The sequence below is a fragment of the Mesoplodon mirus genome (genome assembly GCF_964341445.2).
Source record: "Mesoplodon mirus genome assembly, chromosome: 7".
In the NCBI taxonomy this organism is placed as follows: Eukaryota; Metazoa; Chordata; class Mammalia; order Artiodactyla; family Ziphiidae; genus Mesoplodon; species Mesoplodon mirus.
In genome coordinates, this window is record NC_138983.1 from 55,426,589 (window position 1) to 55,452,295 (window position 25,707).

The following is a 25,707-nucleotide window of genomic DNA, read 5'->3' on the forward strand; positions in this document are numbered from 1 at the left end:
CAGCTGGAATTATATTTATGTAAGACTAGAGGGACAATATTCCTATAGGTCACAGGATCTGGGCAACTGCCCAGTTCTTCTCTGACCACAGTGGGAAAATACTAGAAACGGTGCTGCTCACAACTCTGGAGCCAGACACAACAGGTTCAAATCCCAGCTCTAACGTTAGCCATGTGACAAATTATTCAATTTTTGTGCCTCTGTTTCCTCATCTATAAAATGGAGATAATATCAGTACCTACTTTCTTGGGACAGTTGTGAGCACTAGCGAGTTAATACATGTAAAGTACCTGGAACACTACCTGGCACAAAGTAAGTACTGAGTGTCACTACTGTTATCCCTGGAAAGCTAGCAGTTCTTCACCTACAGGTTCTCAAGGGCCTCTGACCAGTGAAACAGCCTAGAAACAAAAACAACCTATAGCAGTAAGACTGCTAACATGTGCTGCTCTGTTCCTTCCATCAAGACTATGACTCCATTTTTTCACATCTTCTTTCCTTTTATTGAAAAAAATTTTAGAAAATGGCAGTTGATAAAGGGCACAAACAAATCAACAGGGATACACTAGTGGAAAACATAGACAAAATAAAACTAAAAATGCCATTGGCTTCTTTAATTGGTTAAGAGCACAAAATGTAACAGGCAGAAAGTCTCTTTTAAACAAATTAAAAAGCTGTGGGGTTTTTTCCCCAATTCTCCCCAAGTCAGATATATACACACCCACAAAAATGGTGTGTGAAGGAAAACTGTCATACACAAGAAGTTGTATCCTGAATTAAGGGAAACGGCTGTTGAAGTGGGAATTAACACAATAAAGTCAGCAACAGGTTAACAATTTAAAAAACTGAGCCTTCAAATGCTGCATGGCACAAAGCTATACTATATAAAGTACTGCTAGGTATGAAGGAGGAAGTCTGTACGGTTTTTAGCAAAAATGCTTTTCCAGAAAAGCAGATCAAAACAATGCAATCAGCAGACCAAAGAGGCTACAGCTAGATATCAGAGCTACAACTTCTCATATCTGAGCTAGAAAATTCTATTTATACAGAATGAACTAAAATTTCAAGACAAAATGGACATTTTTTACATTTCTTACTTTATCCATATTAAGTTCTCTGTTTCTTTCTCCCTCACCCCTCAATTCAGCATAATCCAGCCAAAAGATGGCTGCTTTTAGAAGTGGCTATTTTATTTTTCTTTCTGTGGCAAGACTGTCATGAAGCCTGGATATCTCAGGCTCATATGCATCCATGACCAGGGTCCCGCTGTGGTCAAAAAACTTAGCAATGGATTTGGTGAACTCGGCTTCCCGTTGCTGCTTTGTTCTTCCACTGATGAAGGTCAGCTTTAGAGTGTATTTGTCATCAAACCTAAGCAAAGATAACAAATCAAAAACCAAACACAGACATTCAGCCAGTAACAACAGAGCACCAAGTGTTTTTGAAAAATAGGGCTGAGCTGGCTACCAGTGATATAGGGAACATACAGCATTATCCTTTCCAGAAAAAAAAAAAATTCCAGGGCACCTTCAGGATAGAAGTTCTGGTTCATAGGCGTTGCCATGTCTTCCCTGATTTAATTACTGTGTGCCTCCTTTACCTTGTCATAGATTGTTAAACCACACAGACCATCTTCTCTCACTGCTGGCCTTTGCTTCGTTGTTATGCTAGAAGAGTATCCCTAGTAGACACTTTTCTCCAGTCTCACCTGATTAGTGAGACTAATCTGTCTATAACAAACGTTCCCATTTGTTAAGTTCATACTTGGGCATGAACTTTTCTGGGAAAACCTTCCCAAACTGGGTTAGATGTCTTGCCTTTGTCATCCATGCACCGTCAATTAATAGTCAACCCAAATACTCAGTGCCTATCATCTGCTAGGTCTAATGACAGGCTCCTACGCTGTCAGTGAAATTACCTATTGAAATGATAATTACGTATTTTTGTTCTTCACTAGTCTCAGGGATTTTATTTTTTTAGTTTTCACGTATCACTTGTGAAATTTATTTTTCTAATTTTTTGGCTGCACCATGCAGCATGCAAGATCTTCCCTGACCAGGGGGGATCGAACCTGTACCCCCTACATCGGGAACACGGAGTCTTAACCACTGGACCACCAGGGAAGTCCCTGTCTCAGGGATTCTTGAGGGCAAGGATTTTGTCTTATTTTCTATTCTTAGCTTGGAGTTTGTTGGGCAATCAAATTTTTATTGATAAATGAAGAACCCTTGTTTTCACAGATGTTCCCCAATTCCAGGCTGCTCAGTCCTTGTTCCCTGTAATCAATCTAGCTCCAGGTTCTACCCTGATCCCAGGCCAGGGATATATTTTACTACATGAACTCCAGAGATCCCTTAGCTACACCTTAAGGTATCTTGAAGGCTTTTACTACCTCTACTCATTCAAGAGGGTTTATAACATCAACCCCTGGCAGGCTGACATTTCTCCCCGCAACTCCACCTGTTTCTGTCTCCATTTAATTAGGGCATATTTGGTGGACTGTCAGGCTGGTATTATCTTTAGAGCAAGCAGAGGCTTGAGCCTCTGCTTTTTTCTGCATGTTTAAAACAGGAAAAGCACCACCTACTTTTCAGGATCACTGTTATGGTTATAACAGTGCCAATCATTAACCAGTGCTCAAACAAATCATAGCTCAATAAATTGTTGTCTGGCCAGTTACTTCCAACCTAGATAGCTAGGAGTAAAGGTCCTTGAATATTTTCAACACCTCAAAAAATTTTCTCAAGCCCCGATCAACTGCTGCTAACTGATATCACAGTAATTTTTGGACTTCTGAGCCCAGTTCCATGGCTCTGGTGGCAGGACACGATCTAATGCATTTTTTAAAAGTTACTCATTATTTCAACATTTATTCAGGACCAACCATATATGTCAGGCAGTTTTGGATGCTAAGGATATACATCAGTGAACACAACAGACAAATCTGTCTTTTGAGACTTTTATTTTGCTGTGTGAGGGAAAAATAAAATAAAAATTATGATATTCTTTTAAATATGGAAAGTCTTCACTAAGCAGATGTTTGAGGAGAGCCTAAAGAGGTAAGAGAACAAGCTCTCTGGAAAAAGAATATTCCAGGCAGAGGACACAGTAAATGCAAAGGCCCTGAGGCAAGCACGTGCCCAGAACGTCTGAAGAACAGAAAGGAGGCCAATGCAAACAGAATGGAGAGGGAGAGGATAAAAGCCACAGGAGATGCGGAGTGTGTGTCCATGGGTGTGGGGCTGCAGAGAATAGATAAGCATGGACTTCTAGCTATGCTTAGGATTTCAGTCTTTCTCTATGTGAGAGGATTTTGCGCTGAGGATTGAGCTGATCTGCCTGATCCTTTTAAAAGGATCATTCTGCCCACTGTACTGGAAAGAGACTGGGGGCAGGGAGAGCAGCTGCAGAGGTCCATTAGGACATTATTACAGTAACCTAATTGAGAGATGATGGCCACAGTGGAGATAGTAAGTGGTTAGAATGAATATAATTAGAAGGTAGAGCTGACAGAATTTGCTGACAACCTATTCAAAGGATTGAGATAAAGGAGTCAAAATTATTCCAGAGTTCTGGCCTGAGTAACTAGAGGGATGGAGCTGCCATCTATTTAGATGGGGAAAAGCAGGTTTAGGTAAGGGATAGCAGAGTTAGGTTTTGGATATGTTAATTTTGAGATGCTTATTAGGATCCAGTGTCAAACAGAAAGCTGGGACATAGCTGGAGTTCGGAGAAGGTCTAGGATGAAAATACAGATTTAGACATCTTCATCATTATAGATGGTATTTAAAGTCCTGAAAGTCTGGATAAGACTACACATAGTAAGTGAATATAGATAGAGAAGAAATGCTAGGAACGAGCACTAGTGGCATTTCAAATTCAGAGACAGGGGATAATGAAGAATCACAGAGGACTCTAAGGAACAGAGACACTAAGGTAAGAAGAAAATTAGAAGATTACGGTATCCTACAAGCCTAGTTTAAAACAAAATTTTTTTAACAAGGAGAGAGTGATCCACTGTTCAAATGCTGCTGACAGGTCAAATACGATGAGGAAAGAGAAGTGAAGATAAGCAAATCCAAGAGATGATGGGAGAAGAAAAAAGGGGAGCAGAGAAATGAGAAGACCATGTGAGGAGAATATGTGAAAAGAAAAACAACTTTTTCAGGTGGGAGAAATTACAACATATTTGTACGCCAGAAAGAATAACCAAGCAGAGAGGGAAACATCAAGTAAATGCGAAGGGATAGAATCTAGTGGACAAATGGAGAGGAGGCTTCAGATAGGAACTGAGAAAGAAGGTAGAGTATGACGAGCACTGTGAGTGGATAATGATGGGAGAATTCTGATTGCTGCTATCTTCCCAGAAACAAAAGAAGCTGAGAGTGAAATGGGGGAGGAGGGCAAGAGGTTTGAGGATAGAGAAGAAGGTATGAAAGATCCTCTAGGACAGTGAGAGAGTAACTGCACTACAGAAATGCCACGGAATCTAAGCTAGGTAAGGAGGAAGTGAGACAATGAAGAGAAGAGGACCAGGGAAAAGGTGGTAGGCTCAATGGATTATGGATGCCACTGGGGCTGAAGAACTGTTGGGACAAGAGAACAAGAAGGAGATAAACTAGAAAAATATAAAGCAATGGTCAAAGAGTGCGATACTTAAAAATTAAATTATTGAAGATAATTAGTTATCAGTAATAGCAAGATCTAGGGTATGTCCAGGGAAATAGTATTTAAGACATGGCAGAAAACAAGATAATCAGAGGAGAGGAAGTAAAACTAAGAGGCCAGAGTACTGGAATAATCATCTACTTGGATACTGAAATCATCAATCAAGCCTTCTGAAAGGAGCTATGTTAAAGAGAGTGCCAATGAGCCAGGAGCCATCTCTAAGGAAAGAGGAGTGAGCCTGTATTTCACTACAACAAGAAGGAACAGAGGTGGCATACTTCCTTTCCACAGGCACCAACAATGTGGCAGTTGGTAAAAGTCAGCGGTGAATGTGAAAAAAATCAGAACCCTCATATACTGCTAGTAAAATTGTAAAATGGTGCAGTTGTTTTGGAAAACAATCTGGCAGTTTCTCAAGCAATTAAAAAGTTACCGGGCCTCCCTGGTGGCGCAGTGGTTGAGAGTCCGCCTGCCGATGCAGGGGATACGGGTTCGTACCCCGGTCTGGGAGGATCCCATATGCCGCGGAGCGGCTGGGCCCGTGAGCCATGGCCGCTGGGCCTGCGCATCCGGAGCCTGTGCTCCACAACGGGAGAGGCCACAACAGTGAGAGGCCCGCATACCGCAAAAAGGAAAAAAAAAAAAAAAAAAAAAAAGTTACCATATGATCCAGCAATTCCTCTCCTAGGTATATTATATGAGAATTTGTCCACACAAAAACTTGTACATGAATGTTCACAGCAGCATTATTCTTAAAGGCCAAAAGGTGGAAATGACTCAAAGGTCCCTCAACTAATAAACGGATAAACAAAATGTGGTATATCCATGCCGTGGAATATTATTTGGCATAAAAAGGAATGAAATATTGATAACATGGCTGAACCTTGAAAACATTATGCTAAGTGAAAGAAGCCAGTTTTACAAAAGATCACATATTACACGTGATTCCATTCATATGAAATAAACGGAACAGGGAAATGTACAGAGTAGACTAGTGGTTACTTCAGGTTGGGAGAATGAGGGGATAGGGAGATGATTGTTAAAGGGTACAGAGTTTCTTTTGGAGAGGATAAAAATGCTCTAAAGTTGACTGTGGGGGACTTCCCTAATGGCGCACTGGTTAAGAATCCGCCTGCCAATGCAGGGGACACAGGTTTGAGCCCTGGTCCGGGAAGATCCTACGTGCTGCAGAGCAACTAAGCCTGGGCGCCACAATTACTGAGCCTGTGCTCTAGAGCCCGCAAGCCACAACTACTCAGCCTGCGAGCCACAACTACTGAGCCCACTTGCCTAGAGCCCGTGCTCTGCAACAAGAGAAGCCACCTCAGTGAGAAGCCTGCACACCGCAATGTAGGATAGCCCCTGCTCTCTGCAACTAGAAAAAGCCTGTGCACAGCAACGAAGACCCAACGCAGCCAAAAATTAAATAAATAAATAAATAAATAAAAGTTGACTGTGGTGATGGTTGTAAACATCTTTAGAAACACTAGAAACCACTGAACTACTTTAAATAGGTGAACTATGATATGGGAACTGTATTTCCATAAAGCTGTTTAAAAAATATTTAAGTCAGAATGTAAATAATGAAATCAAGATGTTGCTAGGGTCTAGAATTCTGAAACTCTGCTTTAGGGGCTTGGCACAGGGTTCAGATTTATGACAGCTGAGACCAAAATGGCAGCTATGAGTCCTGCCAGGAGATAAGAACTCAGATGCAACATCAGAATGAAGGTCTGCTCCTCCTTACAGATATCTCCAAAAGCTGGTAATGAGAGGCTGTTTGGTGTTGATGCTATATTTACCTTCATATATGTGAGTAACTGTACTTAAAACTTGAGAGCCTACTATGTGCTAGGAACTATACCATGTGTTTTTAGGATAGTGACTGAAAGCATGAGTTCAGATGTGAGCTAAATTCACTTTTGGGCTCTATAACCCTGGAATAATTCATTAAACCCTTTGGACCTGGGTTCTTACCTTTAAAATGGGTTGTTCTAAGGTTTAAATGAGACAGTGCAGTTGGCACAATACCTAGTATATAGTAAATGCTCAACAGATGCCATCTCTCATAATGCTTGGTATACAGTTGACCCTTGAACACTATGGGGGCGGGGGGAGGGTGTTAGAGGGTATTAGGGGTGCTGATGCTCTGCGCAGTTGAATATCCATGTGTATGTAATTCATAGTCACTCCTCCATATAGATGGTTCCTCTGTATCCACAGTTCTGAATCTGCAGATTCAACCCACTGTGGATTATGCAGTACTTCAGTATTTACTATTGGAAAAAAAAAGCCCATGTATAAGTGGACCCACACAGTTCAAACCCCTGTTGTTCAAGAGTCAACTATATATACCAGTTGGCATCCTCACAAAAACTGTACAAGTCATTTTTTACTCTATTAAAGCTCAAATAGTTTACCTGATATACCAAAAGTCACGCAGCTAGAAAGAAACAAGCTGGAATTTGAACCCAGTTCTAGATACCTAGAAAGACCTGAGGTGTCAGCTGCACAAAGTTACACCCATTGCTGACTGAATTGTGCTTCTCTGAGTTGCCCAGTGCATTGTTTCAGAGATTCCTGATTGCAGACTGCAGTCAGGATCACAGAAGACATAGAAGCTAATGGGGTTCTTCAAAGACAACTGACTTCATACCTTTGGCCTTTACAGTTATATATATATAGTTTATAGTTCTGCTCTCTAATTGGCTCAGTTTATTGGCCACAAGGAAAAAGAAAATCACTCTTTATTCTTCCACCAACGTACTTTCTCCCACAATTTATCCTCAAGAGCACTTCTGTGATAATGGAATCTCAGAAGTGCAATACCAAGGAAAACCTTCTAGTTCACAATCCTTTCTTCATTTTATATGACTAGTACTATGATCTGCAGAGAGTAGGCATACAATAGTCTGCTGATAATGACTAACACCCAGAGAAAACCCAACATCAGGATTTAAGAATCTGCGAGGATAGTCATACCTTTTGAGGCTGGACGACAGCTGCCAAATATCATCAGGATCCATCCCTGTGGGATCTTTCCTGTGGGCCACGAGAAAGATGCTCTTCTCCTTATATGAGGTATAAATGGTCAGGATCCCCATCATCACAAAATAGGTTCAGATAAAGTTAAGGGGAAAATACACAAACATACACACAAAAGAGAAATAACACAAACTGACAAGCAAGGGCTACAAAAACTTTCATGATAGTCCTAAAGAAGACAGTTTTGTCTTGCTGTAAAAACACTGAAAATTTAACTATTTCATTTTCATCCTTATGTTTATGCAAGAGAAGCAAGGCTCTCTCTGGTTAGTTCTGCAAAGAACATCTCAAAAAACAAGAAAGGAAAAAGGTACAGGGCATAAATTGGCTCTCATCTTTTCTGTTCAAGGCCAACATATATAAAGAGATCCTCTATTACCTAGTTTGTCAAGACTTGTGCTTATTTCTCCATACAATACAAAACTAATAATCACAGTGGACTTGACCACACTCAACCAATTTCAAGGGTCATTAAAAGAGGAAAACTGACTTCAAATTAGTTTACTATAAGAGTCTCATGCTCTACCAAATGAGCTAGCTGGGTGACCACCACAATTTAGTTTACTATAAGGACAATTACTTCCTCCATACATGTAGGCTTATTATTATACTCAGTTTTTGACAGTATTAACTATCATACTTGAGTGCCTGTGTGCCAGAAACTGGCATAAGAGCTTTGTGTACATGTGTCATTTAAATTTTATGAAAGGGACAGGAAGGAAAGTATAGTACAAAGTGTATGAGCTTTGGAGTAAAGTGGTCCTAGATTTGAACTCTGGCTTTTAACCAATGTAACCTTGACAAATTACTCCTTATCCCAAGGCTTAATACTGTCACCTCTAAAATGGGGATAAAACTGACTTTTTAGAATTGTCATGAGATTTACTGATGGTATATACATTTTTAGTGTACACCACACAGAAGACATTTATAATGGTACTATTATTACATATAAAAACGACATGATTATAAAAATGGCAAGATCGTGTTTTGTTTTAAACAAATATAATCAAACAAATGAAATTCCGTCAAGGCCGTTCTCTTGGGAGGCCATATAATTATAATAAGGTTGCTGTCATTGTTCAAACATCTTTGGAACTCTTTTGAGAACTGTCTCTAGAACCTATGGCATATTCTTTTGAACTGACTTAATGGTGAAAAAGTTCATACTGGTATGATTTATCTGATACTGTAAGCAGTCAAGGTGCAAATTCTGTGACTATAATCTGAGATCAATTTGGATAATACCACTTTTGATCAGGACCTGCTTTATTCAATGGCTTTCTAACTGCCTCTGAAGAAAAATCCCCAAAGTGGAATTTTTAGAAATATTTCAGGTGGTTGTAAGATTGTTATGAAAAGCAAACTGCCTACCAAAATGATCTGTTTTCAACAACTAGTACATATCAGTACACAGCAGACATGCAATAGCACGAGGTGGCTATTTAGAATGAGGTAGTCCTATATATACTAATATGGAAAGACATTCAATATATTTTTTAAGTTAAAAAGAAAAGTTCAGTATGTATAGATTGACTTGGGGAGGAGGGAGTGTGGACCACAAGAAAACTATCAACATATTTAACTTTATATTCTAAATATAGTATAAAATCTCTCATTTGAACTTTATAATAATTCTGAGTGTGTACTACTCATATTTATAAGCAGCATTCAAACAGTCTCCAAAAAGTAATTATCACAAAAACAACTTGAAATTTCAAACCCAGGTTCTCTAGCTGTTACACAAGCCACACCTATACCTCATGCTCAGTAACTCCCAGTCTAGCCCCTCAGCTTCAAGGAAACCTGACACAGATCTGAACCTCCAAAATCTGATCCTTTCCTAAAACAGGTATACCTTGGAGACATTGCGGGTTTGGTTCCAGACCACCACAATAAAGGAGTGTCAAAATAAACTGAATCACACAAATTTTGTTTCCCAAGGCATATGAAAGTTATGTTTACATACACTGTAGTCTATTAAGTGTGTAGTAGCATTATGTCTACAAAAAACAATGTACACACCTTAATTAAAAAAGACATTATTGCTAAAAAATGCTAACCGTCATCTGAGCCTTCAGTGAGTAGTAATCTTCTTGCTGGTGGAGGGTCCTGCCTCAATGTTCAGATGGCTGCTGACTGAGCACGGTGGTGGTTGCTGAGCACTGGGGTGGCCGTGGCAGTTTCTTAAAATAAGACAATGAAGTTTGCTGCATTCATTGACTCTGCCTCTCATGAACAACTCCGCTGTAGCATGCAGTGCTATTTCATAGCACTTCACCTGCAGAACTTCTTTCAAAATTAGAATCAATCTTCTCTCAAACCCTGCTGCTTTATCAACTAAGTTAATGTAATATTCTAAATCTTTTGTTGTCATTTCAGAAATCTTCACATCTTCACCAGAAGTAGAGTCCAGCTCAAGAAACTACTTTCTTTACTCATCCACAAGAAGCAGCTCCTCATCTGTTAAAGTTTGATCATGAGATTGCAGCAATTCAGTCACACCTTCAGGCTCCACTTCCAATTCCAATTCTCTTGCTGTTTCCACAACTGCAGTGTCTTCTTCCACTGAAGTAATGAACCCCTCAAAGTCATCCATGAGGGATGGAATCAACTTCTTCCAAACTCCTGTTAACGTCTGATATTTTGTCTGTTTCCCATAAGTCACAAGTGTTCTTAATGGCATCTAGAATTGTGAATCCTTTCCAGAAGGTTTCAATTTACTTTGCCCAGATCCATCAGAGGAATCACTATTTATGGCAGCTACAGCATTACAAAATGTATTTCTTAAATAATAAAACCTGAAGTTGAAATTACTCCTTGATCCATGGGCTGCAAAATGGATATCATGTAGCAGGCATGAAAACAACATTAATCTTGGTGTACATCTCCATCAGAGCTCTTGGATGACCAATTGCATTGTCAATGAGTAGTAATATCTTGAAAGGAATCTTTCTTTCTGAGTAGTAGATCTCAGCAGTGGACTTAAAATATTCAGTCAACTATGTTGTAAGCAGATGTGCTGTCATCCAGGTGTGCTGTCGCCCAGACTTTGTTGTTCCATTTATAGAGCACAGGCAGAGAAGATACGACATAATTCTTAAGGGCCCTAGGATTTTCAGAATAGTAAATGAGCAAGGACTTCAATTTAAAATCACCAGCTGCATTAGCCTCTAACAAGTGAGTCAGCCTGTCCTTTGAAGCTTCTCTCTAGCTATGAAAGTCCTAGATGGCACCTTCTTTCAATATAAGGCTGTTTCACCTACATTGAAAATCTGTTGTTTAGTATATATAGGCACCTTCATTAATTATCTTAGTTAGATCTTCTGGATAACTTGCTGCAGCTTCTACATCAGCACTTGCTGTTTCACCTTGTACTTCTATGTTATGGAGATGGCTTCTTCCCTTAAACCTCATGAGCCACCCCATGTTAGCTTCAAACTTTTCTTCTGCAGCTTCCTCACCTCTCTCACCCTTCTTGGTATTGAAGAGAGATAGCACCTTATTCTGGACTAGGCTTTGGCTTAAGGGAATGTTGTAGCTGGCTTGATCTTCTATTCAAACCACTAAAACTTTCTCCATATCAGGATTAAGGCTGTTTCATTTTCTTATCATTCATGTGTTCACTGGAGTAGCACTTTCAATTTCCTTCAAGAACTTTTGCTTTGCATTCACAACTTGGGTAACTGGCACAAGAGTCCTAGCTTTTGGCCTATATTGGCTTTCAACACACCTTCCTCACTAAGCTTAATCATTTCTAAGCTTTTGGTTTAAAGTGAGAGACATGTAACTCTTCCTTTCACTTAAACTCTTAGAAGGGTTATTAACTGGCCTAATTTCAATACTGCTGTGTCTCAGGGAATAGGGAAGGCCCAGAGGAGGGAGAGATGGAGAGATGACTGGTCTGGAGCAGTCAGAACACACACAACATTTATCAATTAAAATGTTAGCTGTCTTACATGGGTGTGGTTTGTGGTGCCTCAAAAAACAATTACAATAGTAAAATCAATGATCACTGATCACAGATCACCATAACAAATATAATGATCATGAAAAAGTTTGAAACATTGTGAGAATTACCAAAATGTGACAGAGATACAAAATGAGCAAATGCTGTTGGAAAAATGACGCCAACAGACTTGCTCAACACACAGGGTTGCCACAAACCTTCAATTTGTAAAAAAAATAATGCACTATCTATGAAGCACAATAAAGCAAAGTGCAATAAAGTGAGGTATACCTATACCCTGGCATGAGTGGCTTGAAGCAACCTGGTCTAATGGGTTAAGTTCTAGGCTAGAAATGAGAAGAGCTGGGTCTCACTATTCCTAGGTGTTTTCCTATTAGGTGCTCACACTTGGATTATAACCTCTACATTAATAACTAAACAGAATTAAAGATAAAATAACTGTATTGAATCTAAAATATCAATGATAATTATGACATAAATTTACAGATGCTCACATTTCATAATGTTAAATAGTAACATGAGCAGGCCCCAAGATGAAAGTTTGTTTTTTGTAAGGAGCAGAGAAGAGTATCAGTAGAGATTTTAACAAACTGTCAGTAGAAAACAAACCTGAGCTTAAAGGATATGATATAACGCACAAAGCCAAAACAGGTTTGGACTCTGGAAAGGGGTGCATATAATCCCAAATCAAAGCCACTATGGCGAAGAAACAGGAGATGGTACAGATGGTGAGGCGACCGTCAATTAGACCAAAATTCTCCACATACTTGTACTTTTCCAGAAGTACCTAGTGAGAAGAAGAAGTAAGCAAGCTAATAGGAATACCTCCCTCTTTGTATCTGCTTTTATTCTTAATTTCAATGATGAAAGTTATGTTAATCATATAAATGACCAAGTTGTTATCTCCAATCAGAATTTTGACACTCCGAACAAAAAAAAGATTCAACCTGTTTACAAAGATCCCAGAGAAAAAGTTCATCAACTTCTTATACATTTTTTCTTTTCTAATCCTCATCTCCCTAGAATGAAGCTAAACTTTTCTTTTCCCTTTTAAAATACAGAGATGACCCATCATGGCTGAATGTCCTATATTCCCTCAACCCTCTTGCCTCTTGGCTAATTAACCTCAAAAATGATAGATTACCAGCTTTCTGGAATTCAAAAATTAGAGATTCTGAAGAGAAATCTAAGGTAACTAACGATTATATTTTAACACCTGTTCCCCTATATACACTGTAAGGATTTTAGAAAATGCTTTCTGGCTCAATTCCTAACACTGAAAACTAAAGTCATTCTAAGTCATAGAAGGAAAAAACCCTGCAAGAGATGTGCCATCAGCTGTATACATACTAACAGACTCCCCGCTCCCCACCCCCAAAGAAAGTACCTTTTTGGCAGAATCATCCAAAGAGTTTTTCACAGCTGATCCATCCCATTTGTCAATTTTTACAGGCTTATCATCAATCTTCCACTGAAAAACAGATAAGTTGTGCATTAAGAGATATGGCATCTTACTAAAAGTAAAATGAACTACTTCCTTAAGAGCATTCTCAAGTATATATAACATTTATTCTCTCTTCTGATGTTGGACAGCTAAAAGACAAAACACTTGAAAATGAAGTTGAAGGAGACAAGGTCACTAGAATCAGGTGGTACTCGTATGATGTTGCCAGTCTCCATGCTAGAAAGTCAAATGAACAAGGCCAAAACCAGAACACTTACATAGGCTGAAGAGACTATAGTGTGAACTCAAATATCCCATCCCCATTTTACTGTGGGAATAGAAAGGAACCGCACTTGTTCATCCTTTCATTCTGTGACCATAAAACCCAGACAATATACATCCATGAACTTTCGGATGCTAACAAAATGACAAAGGTCTCCTTTAACATATTTTTGTCTGCTAACAACTTTTATATTTTATCAGCATGTCTTAACTGTAGGAAAACAGCAAATCCAGTGTAGTCTGTTGGAAAGAACATTTTGGAATAAGTCCTATCACCAGTGAGGTACATGACTTTGTTCTGACTGAGAACAAGTTCAGAGATGCTGCATACAAGAAATAAAGATGGAACAAACATCTGTAAAACGTGAGAAGATTTTAAAGGAGTGTAGAAATATAATTAATCAAACTTAAGTTTGTGATTCTATATACTACTACACAAAAAAGAAAAACTATTCTGTGAAGTTTGCTGGGGGAAAAAACATGAACTAAAACAGTCATACCTCAAGTGATTAAAACTCAATCAAGGCCTTTCCCCTTTGTGTCTCATAAAAACAAGAATTTTCTTTGAGAAAATTACTAGTGGAAGCATGTTGTAATGATGATTCTCATAGCCTGCCAGCCTACAAATCAAACATGACACTTAATTTTAAAAATACAAATTGAACCAAGAAGAAATTCACAGGCTATCTAGCTAAACAGCTCACTTACACTTAGTTTAGTAAATCCCATTTTGACAATAGCAAGCAAAAGAAAGAACTTGTATAGCCAGAATCCATATCAGAATTTGAATTATTTGTGAATCAAAGTCATTAAAATTTTTTTGGCTCATTCCAAAAAAAGAAAAAAATTATGTTCTCAGAGAAACCCAGCCACCCATCACTACCTGCAGTGCATCACAGAAAAGAAACTTGCCTCTACCATTTAGAGGATAACTTCTTGGAAATATTGGGGGATAAAACACAGAAGAAGCCATTACAGCATGTGCTAAAATAGTCTCAGCTCTAACTCCACTGGTACCTAGAAGGATCTTCAGTAAGTGGAACAGTAACATTTCCAGTGAATTACATAAACAAGAAAGTTTATAATTGATTTCTGGAGAGATAGGAGCATCATCCATTCTGTGTAAATGAAAAACCTTAGCCTATATCAAAGCAAATAGCATCTCTGCTGTAGTACAGACACATCTGGAAAAAAGGCAGGAAAATGGACATTTTCCATCATTCTCAAAAACTGCCCATCAACTAAAATGTACGATACTGGTCATGTACTCTCTATTGCTATTCAGGGTATTTTAAAAACTATCTTCTTCTCCTCACTCTTCTCTTCCTCAACCCTAAGTGCAAATTACCTTCCTTTAGTAAGGATGTGGTAACTCTGCACACAATTCCTCTTCCCCTCATTCCCTCCTGTGTATTATAGATATGTGTATATTGAGCACAATCAACAATCACAAGTATTGACTTAGTTATGATGTGCACCAACATCATACATATATATACATGGTTTAAAGAGTTCTGTAAGTTATAAAAAAAAAAATAGCAGTCCTGCTTCCCCTCCCCTTAAGACTCTTTCTATTGTCATTTTCCACTCTCCAGAGACAGGCACTAATTTCAACTCCTTTGGCTGATTTTTGGGTATCCGCATCTCTGGGGGGAAAAAAAGAGTTTATATTATTATTTTCAGTTCTCAGCATTAAATCTATTGACTTTTCACCATGAAAGATGAGATTTAACCACTTCATCCCCTGCCACTTTCGCATTTATTTTTCCTGCTCCTCCCTCACCATCTTTTTGATATAGTTATAGTAGATCAATATTGATTTGGTCTTATACCTTAGTTTTTGCTAGACCATTATTTGGAGTTTACAGTATGACCATAAATGCTATTCACAGACGAGTCATGTATATTAGGATTACTTTTTCTTTCCTGCATAGCTTTTTGATTTTCTTGGAGCTACTATTGTCTTTGTTGCTGTTTTTAATCATACAACGTATTTCTCACCAATATATTCTCAAATTTTCCCTCAATTGTTTAACTCTCCTTTCAATATTTGCAATCATACTCAGCATTCTGTGAATTTCATCTTCCTGGAGAAATCTCTCTTGGAGCCTTCTGGACTGCTTCAATCTAGGTGGATTTCTTTCCAGTCCTGCTGTATTAACTGTTATCCTGGAATCTCCCTTTACTATGACCCGGGGAGTTCCCTTAACCTCCTCTTGGGCTAATCCCACTTTTCTTAGATACCATGCCTTACTCTTTTCTTGGTTTACTATTCCAGCCCCTGTCCATCATCTCCACCCTCCTCCCACCACTCAAATTTGTAAATTGAAATCCTAAACCACAATGTGACGGTATTAGGAGGTGGTGTCTCTGGGAAGTAATTAGGTCATGAGGGTAGAGCCTTCGTGACAGGGATTAGTGCCCTGATAAAAAGACAAGAGAGAACCTGCTTTTACTCTATTTTAACCATGTGAGGATACAAGAAAGTTGTCTGTAACCAGTTAAGAGGGCTGTCACTAGACCCAACTATTCTGGTACCCTGATCTCAGACCTCCCATCCTCCAAAACTGTGAGAAATAAAGTTTGGTCATTTAAGCTATCTAGTCTATGGTATTTTTGTGAGAGCAGCCCAAACTGACTAGCATCCTCCTTTTACAGATAACACTACGGGTTTAAGAAATTTGCCCAAGGTGAAAGCTAGGAAGTGCTAAAGCTGGGACTAAATCAAGTTTTCATAATTTCAAAACCTGTGCTCTTTCATTATTCTACACTGCTTCCCACAAAATATAAGGAAAGGAATTATTAGCCATAAAAACAAAAGGACACAGACCCCTGAAGTGACAGCCATATAAAGTATCTTGATTCTTATCTAGTAAGTTATAGTTAATAACAAAAAAAATCTTAAAATGATTTTAATCTTGAATATGTCAACAAAACTTGCAGGATACAAAATATTTGGAATTTTCCATTTTCCTCCATTTAAAACCAACTGCTATTTGACTGAAAATATACTTCAAAAAGTCCTATCTTAAAGAAATTACTTCTCTACCACTATCAACATAAAACACTTTATCAAACCAGCACACTGATGCCAGACCTGGATGACGAACCATACACAAAAATTATGCATTTGATGGCTTTGATAGAACATTATAAAGACTCACTTCAGTTATTCTCCACTGCAAATTTGAATAATAAAAAGATTTTAGTAGCAGTGAAAACAGAAGTAAAGTTATGCTGTGATAAAGACCTCAGTGGATTGCTTCATAAAGTTCCTTAGCTTGACAACTGGGTAGTAAGACTCAAAAGGATTCCTCAATTCACACTGAAGAGATGAAGGATACCAGAAGTGAGCTGTGCCGATGGAAGGACCCTGCTCTGATTTTAAAAGAACTGAGCATGGCTCTAAGAAAAATTAATAAACCTTTTTTTTCTCTTCTTTGGTCTCTCTCAGTTTACAAAGTGGATGTAGGCTGCAAAGGGGGAAGGTAGTAGGAGATGAGGCACACCACAGAGGGAGCATATCCTAGATGGCCTTATTTACTAGGCTAGGGGACTTGGGACCTTATTCTGAAACAAACAGTGGAGAATATTTTAAGCAGGTGAACAACACAATCAAACTTACGTTTCTTAAAAAAGTCATTTTTAGTGGCAACCTAGCAGATGGTCTGGAGGGGAGTAACAATGGAGATAAACACATCAGATGGGGCCTGACTTAGATGCAGGGCCTGAATTAGAGCAGCAGCAAGGAGATGAAAGAGGATTATTTATGAGGTAGAATTGGCAGGACTTAACATCAGACTAGTTACAAGAAACATGAAAGAGAGAAGATAGAGAAGACCATTCTACTAGAATTCGGGCTTAGATAACTCTCTGAGCTGTCATATTGTTTTCCAAGAGAAGGAACAGAGGAGGAAAAAGGAGAAACACCCATTTGTATATGATGAGTTTGAGATGTTTAAGCTCTACAGTTACATTGATTTCAGAATTTTCTAAACCAAAATAAGATTATGAAAACTGATGGCAGACTCAGAAGCTGAGATACTATTTGAGTTGGAAATACGTACCCCTACCTCCCATATGCACTCATGTGGCAAAAGATCAGAAAGCAGTAACTTCAAAATAAGGAAAAAATGTTCAATTTGGGGAGCAAACGATGTCTGTCTTGAGAATGCTTACTATCATCTAATTTAGATTCCAATTAAGAAATACCAGGATATCTCAAAGAGAGATATTATAGCTCCTAGCAACATACTTAATCTTCAATTTCCATCTATTTTTTATGAAAATGGGCAAGAAATACTGCAAAGAAAATTACTTTCTTAATAGTGGCTTATTATTGGCTGCAGTTATCACTGGAGTTAAGTTGGAAGTTAGAAATGACCACACAATAATTATGAGCATGAGTATTAGCGGCAACACCAGAGTAACTGGAGGTAAGTAGACTGGCTCTGGCTACTTAAGTCTAACATACCTAACAGATATCAAAGTGGAGATGGCAAGTAAGCATTTAGACATATAAATCTGGGCTCAGAGGAGAGGTCTAGGTTGTAAATATAAATGTGGAAGTCATCAACTTAAAGATGGAATTTAAGCCATGACACTGTTCATCTCCTTGGGATGAGTGTACATGGAGAGGGCCAGGGGCTCGCTGATATTTACAAGTCAGAAGAAAAAATAACAACAATAAAGATACATAAAGAGAAGGAGGAAAACCAGGGCAAGTGGTGTTCTAGAAGCCACATAAAGATAATATTTCAAGAAAGAAGTGATCGATGAGTCAAATACTTAAGGCCAGGTAATGAGAAAAACCACTACTGAGATTTGACAAGACGGAGGTCAGAAGAGAGAAGTGGTGCAGGCAACAGCTAAAGAAGGGACTTGGGCTGATAGAGGTTGTTAAAATCTTTGATACCACTGTGTATATAGCGGTAAATAGTTAAAAAAAATAATAGTTTGAAGCTTTAAAGGTTACTCCATAAACCCTGTAAAAATAAAAAGAATGTTTTTAAAATTGAGATCTAATTCACATATAAAACTCACCACTTAAAAACGTACGATTCTGGCCTTCCCTGGTGACACAGTGGTTAGGAATCTGCCTGCCAATGCAGGGGACACAGGTTCGAGCCCTGGTCCGGGAAGATCCCACATGCCACGGAGCAACTAAGCCCATGAACCACAACTACTGAAGCCCACGCGCCTAGAGCCCGTGTTCTGCAACAAGAGAAGCCACCACAATGAGAAGCCTGCGCGCTGCAACAAAGAGTAGCTCCCGCCCACTGCAACTAGAGAAAGCCCGCACAGCAACGAAGACCCAATGCAGCCAAAAATAAATAAATTAATTTAAAAAATAAATTAAAATGTACAATTCAGTGGTTTTTATTATACTCACAAGGTTGTGCAATCATCACCATCTAATTCCAGAACATTTTCATCACCCCCAGAAGAGACCCTATTCCCATAAGCAGTCACTCCAATTACTACCACCCCACCCCCAGCCTTGGCAGCCACTGATCTACTTTCTGTTTGCATGGATCTATTCTGGACATTTCATATCTATGGAATCATATAATATGTGGCCTTTTGTGACTGGCTTTTCTCACTTAGTATAACATCTTCAAGGTTCATCCATGTTGTAACGTGTGTATTTCCTTCCTTTTTATGGCCAAATAATGTTCTACTGCATGGATATACCACACTTTTATGGGTTGCTTCCACCCTTTGGCTATTGTGAATAATGGTGCTATGATCATGTGTACAAGTTTTTGTGTAGACATACATTTTCAATTCTCTTGAGTTTATAACTACGAGTGGGATATGCTGAGTCATATGGTAACTCTTCTTAACTTTCATCATTTTACATTCCATCAGAAATGTAGGAGGGTTCCAATATCTCCACATCTTCACCAATAATGGTTATGTTTCTTATTTTATTATAGCCATACTACTGGTATCTCATCGTGGTTTTGATTTGCATTCTCTAATAACTAATGGTGCTGAGCATCTTTTCATGTGCTTGCTGGCCATCTCTATATCTTCTATGGAGAGATGTCTATTCACGTCCTTTATCCTTTTTTTTGCTTTTTTTAATCAATGTTGGGGAAGCAATGATAGGTTTTTTTTTTTTAATTATTTATTTATTTTTGGCTGCACTGGGTCTTCGTCGCTGCACACGGGCTTTCTCTAGTTGCACTGAATGGATGCTACTCTTTGTTGAGGTGTGTGGGCTTCTCATGGCGGTGGCTTCTCTTGTTGCAGAGCACGGGCTCTAGTAGTGAAGGCTTCAGTAGTTGTGGTGCGTGGGCTCAGTAGTCATGGCTCGTGGGCTCTAGAGCGCAGGCTTGGTAGTTGTGGCGCATGGACCTAGTTGCTCTGCGTCATGTGGGATTTTCCCGGAGGGATCGAACCCATGTCCCCTGCGTTGGCAGGCGGACGCTTAAACACGGCGCCACTAGGGAAGTCCGACACCCTTTATTCTTTTAAAAACTGGTTTGTCTTTTTATTATCGAGTTGTAAGGTTCTTTATATAGTTTAGATACTAGACCCTTACCAGACATATGATTTGCAAACATTTTCTCTCATGCTGTGGACTGTCTTTCCACTTTCTTGATAATGTCCTTTGACACGAAAAGGTTTTTAATTTTGATGAAGCCAAAAATAATGAGTTTTGAGATGCTTTTAAAGTTTAGTTTGCAAAACAGTATTAAAAACCTGCATCTTGTTTCTTTACACACAAACACACACATCACAGTACTGCCATAAAACTGTTCACCCTCTTTGTCAGAGCTGGGTTAGGGTACAGGCATACTACCCTGTTCGAGTCTGGCAAGCTAAGATCCCATCGAAGAGAGCAAAAGAGTATATATGACCTGTCTAAGGACACACGTTGGTGGGTGACAAAGCCAAGGCTTCAGCCTAGGTCTTCCAACCTCAAAACAGATGCTCTTTCCACTACTACATTAGCTAGCACATGGTCTGCTCCAGTATGAGAGGCAATGTACTAATTAAGGTAAGAGTACTGGATTAAGAGCTGGGAAGCTAGGTTCTGGAATTGTAACTAACCCGCTGTGTGCTCTTGGACAAGTTGCTTGATCTTCCCCTCTCCAACTGTGTCCATGTTTATAAAATGAGGAGGCTGAACACATGAACTTCAAGGTCTCTTCATTATAAACATTTTTGAGAAATCACTATTGATTAAGCAGAATAGTTAAAAACCAAACAAGAAAAAAACCCCTTAGTTCTCAACCTGGATGTAACTGTTAAAATGTAGAGGAAATAAATAAATAAACAGCTATGTGTGAAAACATGCAGCTGTCCAGGCCCCACCCCCAGAGAATCTGATTCAGGTCTGGGATGAGGTCCAGAAATCTGTATTTTTAACTAAAACCCCAAGAGAGTCTGATGTAGACAGTCTTCATATGTTATAAAAAATATTATCTAAGGAAGCTGAAATCCAGAGTAACAAGCTAGTTAGTGACAGCTATACATGTTTTGCTGAGTGCTTACTATGTGCCAGAAACCACTTTTTAAGGTAAATACTATTATTATCCCCACTTTACAGATGAGGAAACTGAGATACAAAGAGATTTATTAACTTGCCCAAGAACATATATCTGTTAAGTGGCAGAGCAAGGATTCAAAGCCAGCCAGCCAGCCTGGCTCCAGAACCTATGTTCTCAGCTACTAAGGTATAAAAGGGGTACTTTAAGATCAGGTTGACAGTTCAGCCAGGAGACAAAAATCCACGTATGAAGTTAAAAGGGCCTGGATATAACTTCTAGAAAGCATGGTTTAATACCACATGTCAATTTTAATAGCCAAAACAATTTTAATAGCCAAAAAAGCATCCAACCAGGAGACAGAAATCCAACTATGAGGTTAAAAGAATTTGGATATAGTTCTGGAAAGCATGCTTTAATGCCACATGACAATTTTAATAGCAAAAACAAATTAAGCAAACAATTTTTATAGCCTGCTACATAGAACAAAATGCTTTGATGTATTTTGGGAAAAATAACTTACCGCAATGATCTAAGTTATTCTGTGATGGAAGCTGGAAGGTTATATTTGCATACCTATCTTTAAGATCAGGAAACTAAAATTGCTTTGTTCTCAAAGTCAGTTTCATAGAAGCAGAAACTCACATCTGCTTAGGGAAAACTACAAGCATATTTGCATCTCTCTATTACATTTCTTCATGGCAAGTAAAACCAAAGCTGCAAGAAATAAAATAAAAACCCTCCAAAAAAATCAAGACAAATCAAATTAAAGAAACTGTAAGGTAACAGCCTCTCATTCCCACAGGGTGAAAGCTTCTCTATTCATTCAACTCCTGCTCCACTGAGAGTAACATCTTTTCCCCATTTTCTCTTCCACAGTACCCTAAGTTTTCAAACAGGCAGAGGCATCATCCTCTAAGGCAGTTTCTGAAGACTGGGGTGTCAGATCTGAAGTTTTTTCTCTGCTAAATTCAATGCTCCAAGTATTTATTCTGTGTTGATCACTATAGAGAACGTCTCATGGGAAACTGGACAAATTGGTAGAACATTATAAAACAGTATGTCATATTAAGCGACAGCTTAATTCCCATGTGCAATAAATGCCAGGAACTTCAGAGGAAAAACAACTCAATGTAAGGCTGAAATGAAGTTCTCCAAGAAAAAGCACCTAAACAGTTCCCGACTTATTTTCTCTCTCCTCGGCCCCTCACTTCTTAGTTAATTCTGCCAAATGCTCCTTTCTGAGGCCTTTTATCTATCTCTGCTACTCAAGTTAGGGTTCTCCTCACCTTATCATTCTATTTTTGTAGCCCTGTACAAAGAACATTTACCAATATTATGACTTAATATTTACAACAAGCCTACCATATGTATGGGCATCCATAATGTGCACATAAGGAAATTTAAGTTCAGTGATATCATAACTTATCCAAGACCATGTAGTTTTTAACACGCTGCACTAGAACTCAAACTTGTCTTTCTTTTTATATTAAACCCCATATACTAGTATGGTATGAGACCTTATTAGAAGACTTCTAATTTCTACCACTCCGAGCTATTTGAATAACTTTTCTAAAACCACTTTATATATTAGGCTCAAACCTTCAACAGGCTTCCTTCCTACTTCTATTTCAAGCAATCCATGTCCTTCTTCATCTGATTCTACCTATTTGTCATTACAGGTCTCTTAGAGCAGCGCTGCCCAACCTTTTTGGCACCAGGGACCAGTTTCGTGGAAGACAATTCTTCCACAGACTGGCGTGGGTGGACGGGGATGGTTCAGGCAGTAATGCGAGCGATGGGGAGTGACAGATGAAGCCTTGCTCGCTCGCACCCCATTCACCTCCTGCTGTGCTGCCTGGTTCCTAACAGGAACTGGGGGTTGGGGACCCCTGTCTTAGAGAATAGTCAGTCAACTCAGTAACTGAGAAACATCAGGCACCGTGTACCTTTGTTCAAGGACATTCTTAACTGGTATGCCGTCTGTCTCTGTCTCTCTCTCAAAATAAGGTCCCAGTTCCACTCTCAAACATGAGGTCTTTCCCTAGGGCTCTCATCCCCTTATCAATTAGATCTCAGGGATCATTCTCTCACTTTAACTTCTGTAAAAAGTACACATGTGAATACCAAATAGTTTTATGTTTAATATTTTGGGTACCCCATGTCCTATACTCAGCTATACTGAGTACTCTCTGACAGTAGGATTCTTGATTATTTTCCTCTGCCATCTCACCTCTGTATTAGATACTATAGGTTACAGAGATCATTAACGTATATCATCTCATTTGATTCTCCCCAAAACCCTAATATTTCAGGTGAAGAAAGGGAAGCTTGGTGAGGTTAACTGACTTGCCAATCTTCATACAGTTTGAAACTAACAGATCTACGTCAAAGCCCAAATCTTATGACCCCCAAACGCAGGTTCTTCCAAAACGCACTGATGCCATACACTTTTCAGTAATCACTGCCTTAGCAGACTGTCCATGCTTAATGTTTGCTGGTGATGATCCAAGTGGAGCAAAGAGCAAGAGCACTCAATGGGACAGAATAAACATAGGCCGTGAGGTGTTCACCCAGCAGGAAGGCAGGATCTGTGTATGAAAATGACCATCAATTCTCAACACTTTCACATACCTTGGAGCGATTTACCATCCCAACTCCCAGAACATGTTTCTATCTCTTAAAAAGGGTTAAGAGTGTGACAACCATGTCATTCAAAACCAATGACACCCAAAAAGAGAAGCAAAAAGATCTGGATCCAAACCCCTCAATATGATCATGTATTCATTTCTTAAGCACCTACCATGTGTTAAGCACAGAGAAGTCTGAAAGCTGTTTTCAATTAAAGTAAACAATCCTGACTATTTACTATGTTAAAGACCCCATGCTTAACATTTCTCTCAAACTGGCTTAGGGCCCTACAATGAGAGAACTGGAAGGAACCTTAGGGTACATTAAGGCTAAGTCCCTCATTTTACAGATGAGGAAACAAAACACAGGGAGAACAAGCACATTTCAAGGTCACACAGCTAATCAGAGGCAGAACCAGTAGTACTAGGACCCAGGCCTACACGCAATTGTTTCTGTCAAGATGCTATGCAAAGGGCAAGAAGGGCCAACCCAGGAAAAGAATCTTTCTTTTTTTCTTTTCTTTCAAGCCCTTGTTGTTAGGACATTAACACAAACAAACAAACAAACAAAAACAAAACAAAAAAAACACAACTGGATGGGTGGAGGGGGAGAAGAGGTAAGCCTGAGCAGGCAGCAAGCTCATGAATTCAATTCACCTAGGGCACTTGGTGGCAGGAGTATGGGGGGGAGGGAAGGAAGGGGGAGGGTGAAGGAGAGAGGAAAAAAGATAAATCTTAAAGGCTTCCTGTCAGCGCGTAGGGGAAGTCAATACTCGAAGCTCAGTATTCGGGGTATCGAGATAAAACGCCTAGAAACTTCAGGAAGCAAAAGGCCACGAGCACTCTGGAATCTGTAGCAGCACGCAAGTGTGGCGGTCGTGATGGGGAGATTGGAGACTACTGACTTCGAACAGCGGCTTTCATTCAGTCAGGATTCACATTTCCCTGCCGGTGAAATGGACACATTCAACAGTGGCCCCCAGCACCACCAAAGAAAAGCGATGGCCGCACTGAAATGTGAGAATAATCGAATATTCCTAAGAAGCTGTAGTGGCCGGCATTAAGGACCGAACACTTCCGAGAAGTAAAGAAGTCCTAAAGAGGAGAGAGCCCGGGTTTGAGGTGTGTAGGGAGCTGGCTACAAGCGCCCGTAGCGCCCGTAGGGTTCCCACGGTGGGCCAGACGAGAACTCCCCCTGGGAAGCCGCAGAAGGGGGGCGAGGATGGGAAAGGGGGCTCGCCGCCTCCCGGGCGTCCCCAGGCCTCGCCTGCCCCCATGAACCGACTTCTCACCTTGTCCAGCAAGCCGCTGCGGCTACTGCCTGTCCCACAGCTGGAACCACTGCCAGCCCCACTACTGCCTCCGCCACCACCAGTTCTCCCTCCCTGAGCAACCGCCGCCGCCATCTTGCTTGCTTCTGCGTCTCCCTCCCCTCCTACTTGTCCGAAGCCGATTGGCTGGAGCTGACGGCGTGACGTGCCGCGCGGAGTCCATCGGGATCCGTAGTTGGGGCCGGCTGACGCGAGGTTACCAGCGGAAGTGGCCGCGGGGCCGCGGAACTTGTAGTAACTAGAAGCTCCAGTCATGGGCAGCCGCCGCGTCGTGGTTACTAAGGGGTGGAGAAGGTAGTGGCAGGCGCCACCGTGGAGCGGCTCCGAGTTCCCCGGGAGGCTCGCAGGCGCGCATCCCGCCAGACCGGGCCGTCGCCCCCGCGGACGTCTCGGAGGCGGAAGCGACGCCGGAGGCAGGTGCGCCTGGAAACTGGAAACTTAGTTTGCGTGACGGGTTAGAGTCTCCCCCGCCCCACATGTAGCGTTTGGCAAGGAGGGGGCAGGAGCTCGTCCTTCATCCTTTTCTAGCCCTGTAACTGTACGTACTGGTTCTTTGGTGACTGTCATCTTAGCTGTTAGCATTGTCTTCGTGTTACAGAGAACTCACATTCACTGAGTGCCTACTGCCTGCCAGACACTGTCTTAAGTGCGTATATATCCATCCTCTCATTTAGTCTCCTAACAGACCAACCAGGTGAGGAAACTAAGGCACTTAACCAAGGCCGGATAGCATGTATCAGAACCTAGTTTAGCAGCCAGATTTTTTAATATAAATTTATTTTATTTATTTATTATTTTTGGCTGCGTTGGGTCTTCGTTGCTGCACACGGGCTTTCTC

General features: G+C 40.0%; 2 protein-coding genes across 7 annotated transcripts in view; one reads left to right on the forward strand and one right to left on the reverse strand.

Moving 5' to 3' along the window:
- Nucleotides 1–587: 587 nt before the first annotated feature.
- SPCS2 (signal peptidase complex subunit 2) lies at nucleotides 588–24,977 on the reverse strand. Its single transcript, XM_082629119.1, has 5 exons — nucleotides 24,831–24,977; nucleotides 13,071–13,154; nucleotides 12,310–12,470; nucleotides 7,651–7,785; nucleotides 588–1,371 (listed from the first exon to the last, which is right to left on the reverse strand). Exons 1-5 carry the CDS (start codon nucleotides 24,942–24,944, stop codon nucleotides 1,185–1,187), a joined length of 681 nt encoding a protein of 226 aa, XP_082485245.1. The 5' UTR covers nucleotides 24,945–24,977; the 3' UTR covers nucleotides 588–1,184.
- Nucleotides 24,978–25,158: 181 nt separating this feature from the next.
- The window catches only part of XRRA1 (X-ray radiation resistance associated 1), a 105,268-nt gene continuing 104,719 nt past the window's right edge, over nucleotides 25,159–25,707 (forward strand). For 4 of the 6 annotated variants that reach the window (XM_082626943.1, XM_082626947.1, XM_082626945.1 and 1 more), the window contains exon 1: nucleotides 25,207–25,286. The gene's annotated coding sequence lies outside the window, so the exon portion shown is untranslated. Of the gene's footprint in view, nucleotides 25,287–25,707 lie in introns of all 6 variants that reach the window. The other 2 variants (XM_082626948.1, XM_082626951.1) reach the window with 1 other exon arrangement.